Below are 3,534 nucleotides of genomic sequence, written 5' to 3' on the forward strand. Positions count from 1 at the left end.
ATCTTCATGTTCCACGAGCTTTTCTAGACCTTGGAGCTTCTATCAATGTTTTTCCATATTCCATTTTCAAAACTTTAAATACTGGCATATTGAAGATGACCGGGGTAGTTATTTAATTCGCTGACCGATCTTTAGTACATCCAAAAAGTGTTCTAGAAGATGTTAGTCCAAGTGAATGAACTAGTATTTCTAGCAGATTTTTATGTCCTTGACATGGATGATGATGACTCACCGAATTTGAGTTCAATTCTTCTAGGAAGTCCCTTTTTGAAAACAGCCCAAACAAAAATTGATGTTTATGATGGTACATTGTCCATGGAATTTGATGGAGAGGTGATAAATTTCAACATCTATGACGCTATGAGATATCCAAGTGATATTTCATCTTTGAATTTTGTGGATGTCATTAAACCATTAATCGAAGAGTGTTTTTATTTATCTAATCGCGATGTGTTAGCTCTCATTTTAGACAGGAATCTTCAAAAGGATAGGGTGGGAAAACTTTCCAAGCAACTCAAAATCGATGAAGAGATTATGGAAGTTGTATATTGCATTGATCAAAACAAGAAAATGAGGTTTGATGTTCCAAAACTAAAATTACCGATGCTTAGTGAGAAACTTGTTCCTTCTATTATACAGGCACCGGAATTAGAACTCAAGACTTTACCCGAGCATCTCAAGTATGCGTATCATGGAGAGAAAGAGACTTTTCCACTGATCATTTCCACAAAGTTAACAACAAAAGAAGAAGAGCTTGTCACTAATTTGAAGGATTATAAGGAAGCTAGTGGGTTGTCTATAGCCGACATCAAAGGGCTATGTCCTTCACTTTGCATGCACAAAATCCTTATGGAAGAAGACTACAAGCCTTCACAAGAAGCTCAAAGACATTTGAACCCTCCAATGATGGAGGTTGTGAAGAAACAAATTCTGAAATTGTTGAATATGGGGATGATCTATCCTATATCGGATAGCAAGTGGGTAAGCCCGGTCCAAGTTATACCAAAGAAGACATGTTTTACCGTTACAAAGAATGACCAAGGTGAATTAGTCCCCACTCATGTGCAAAACGGGTGGAGAGTTTGCATAGATTATAGAAGATTCAATTCCTCAACCCGGAAAGACCATTTCCCACTTCCCTTCATTGATCAAATGTTGGAAAGGTTAGTGGGAAAACACACTATTGTTTCTTTGATGGGTATTCCGGTTTCCACCAAATACCCGTTGCACTTGAGGATCAAGAAAAAACCGCCTTCACATGTCCCTTCGGAACATTTGCATGTAGGCAGATGCCTTTTGGACTTTCCAATGCTCCCTCCACTTTTCAAAGGTGTCTGGTAAGTATTTTTTTCGGAGTACTTTGAGGAAATCATTGAAGTGTTCATGGACGATTTCACTGTTTATGGTAATTCTTTTCGAGAATGTTTGGGTAATTTAAAATAGATTTTGCAAAGATGTATTGAGACCAACCTTGTTTTGAATTATGAAAAATGTCATTTTATGGTTGACAAAGGTCTCATACTTGGTCATGTTGTGTCTTCTAAGGGTCTAGAGGTAAACAAAGCAAAAATAGATGTCATTAAATCTTTACCTTACCCCACTTGTGTTCGTGAGGTACTCTCATTTCTTGGTCATGCAAGTTTTTATAGAAGATTCATCAAAGATTTTTCCAAGATATCTCGTCCTATGTGTGAGCTCCTACAAAAAGATGCAGAATTTGAATTTTCCAAGGAGTGCAAGCAAGTTTTTGATCAGTTGAAGGAGTTGTTAATCTCAGCACCAATACTTTAATCGTCGGATTGGAGTTTACCCTTTGAAATCATGTGTGATTCTAGCAATCACGTGATTGGTGCAATTTTGGGGCAAAGAAAAGACCGAGTTCCTCATGTCATTTATTATGCCTCTAAAACACATGATAGTGCACAAGCCAATTACTCGACAACTGAGAAAGAATTGCTATCTATTGTCTTTGTTTTAGAGAAATTTCGTCAATATTCGTTAGGTTCTAAAGTGATTGTTTATTCTGATCATGCAGCTATTAGTTACCTACTTGCAAAGAAGGATTCGAAGCCTAGACTCATTCGATGGGTATTACTCTTACAAGAGTTCGATATTGAAATTAAGGACAAGAGCGGAAAGTCAAATCTTGTGGCCGATCATCTTAGTAGTGGCCGATCATCTTAGTAGGATTGTTTCTCCCGATAACTCAACTCCCATTCATGATGCATTTCCCAATCAAAATCTATTTTCAGCAAAGTTTCCCCATGGTATGCCAATATTGTGAGCTACATCATCATAAATCAAATTCCACCAGACTTGACTCGATGGCAAAATGATAAAATCAAGAAAGAAGCCAAGAGGTACGTATGGATGAGCCATATTTATGGAAATATTGTTCTGATCAAATAATTAGAAAATGTGTGGAACAACATGAGGTATCTTCTATCTTAACATTTTATCACTCTTATGCTTGTGGAGGGCATTTTGGTCCTCAAAGAACTGCAAGAAAAGTATTAAAGAGTGGATTTTACTGGCCAAGTATTTTCCATGACTCTAACATGAGGTATCTTCTATCTTAAAATTTTGTCACTCTTATGCCCCTTAATATCATTTTAGTTTGTGTAATTTTCGATATTTGGGGCATTGATTTCATGGGACCTTTCCCATTATCTTTGGGTTTTACTTACATTCTTTTGGTTGTGGATTATGTCTCTAAGTGGGTGGAAGCAAAAGCCACCCGTATTAACGATTCAAAAGTTGTGATAGATTTCTTGAAAGATAACATCTTTTCCAGATTTGGTGTTCCAAAGGCCTTAATTAATGATCGTGGTTCACATTTTTGCAATCGTATGCTTGGAAGTGTCTTCAAGAAGTATGGTGTTACTCATAAAGTCTCTACATCATACCATCCACAAACAAACGAACAAGCTAAAGTAAGCAATCGACAAATCAAGGGTATTTTGCAGAAAATTGTCAATACAACAAGGAAAGATTGGAGTACTCATCTTGATGATGCTTTGTGGGCATACCGCATTGCATTCAAAACTCCAATTGGAATGTCTCCATACCATATTGTTTTTTGGAAAGCCATGTCAATTACCCGTTAAGTTGGAACATAGAGCCTATTGGGAATTCAAACAATCTAATATGGATTTAAATCAATTGGGAAAGAAGAGAAACCTTGACATATAAGAGCTTTAGGAGATCCGCAGTGAAGCATATGAGAATGAAGTTCTTTACAAAGAAAAGACAAAAGCATACCATGACAAGATGATTTCAAGCAAGGTATTTGAAAAAAAAAGTCAAGAAGGTATTACTTTACCACTATCGTTTCAAATTAATTCCTATTAAATTAAGGTCCTGTTAGGTGGGAACATTTGTTGCCACTAATGTTTTTTAGTATGGTGCAATAGAAATCACAAGTGAGAAAACCGAGAAGATCTTTAAGCTAAACGGTCATCGTTTAAAACCTTATTATGAAGGATTTGAAGTAAAAAACGAGGAAGTGGAGGAAGTAGTGGATCCAAAGTACCA

The 3,534-nt window shown here is 36.5% G+C and overlaps 1 protein-coding gene across 1 annotated transcript; it reads left to right on the forward strand.

Annotated features, from left to right (window-relative positions):
* Nucleotides 1-213: 213 nt before the first annotated feature.
* Nucleotides 214-3,107, forward strand: LOC145049496 (uncharacterized). Its single transcript, XM_078997892.1, has 4 exons — nucleotides 214-1,337; nucleotides 2,253-2,360; nucleotides 2,414-2,538; nucleotides 2,617-3,107. Exons 1-4 carry the CDS (start codon nucleotides 214-216, stop codon nucleotides 3,105-3,107), a joined length of 1,848 nt encoding a protein of 615 aa, XP_078854018.1.
* Nucleotides 3,108-3,534: the final 427 nt, after the last annotated feature.

This window comes from Lactuca serriola, chromosome 5 (genome assembly GCF_051521515.1).
Source record: "Lactuca serriola cultivar US96UC23 chromosome 5, Lser_US96UC23_V15, whole genome shotgun sequence".
Taxonomy (NCBI): Eukaryota; Viridiplantae; Streptophyta; class Magnoliopsida; order Asterales; family Asteraceae; genus Lactuca; species Lactuca serriola.

What these genes read in the sequence shown, in the direction of transcription:
- LOC145049496 (XM_078997892.1), top strand. Translation starts at nt 214, where the DNA reads ATGGATGATGATGACTCACCGAATTTGAGTTCAATTCTTCTAGGAAGT. An exon ending in CCACTTTTCAAAGGTGTCTG is followed by an intron (nt 1,338 to 2,252) that starts GTAAGTATTTTT and finishes ATCTATTTTCAG; the next exon opens with CAAAGTTTCCCCATGGTATG. An exon ending in ATCAAGAAAGAAGCCAAGAG is followed by an intron (nt 2,361 to 2,413) that starts GTACGTATGGAT and finishes TCAAATAATTAG; the next exon opens with AAAATGTGTGGAACAACATG.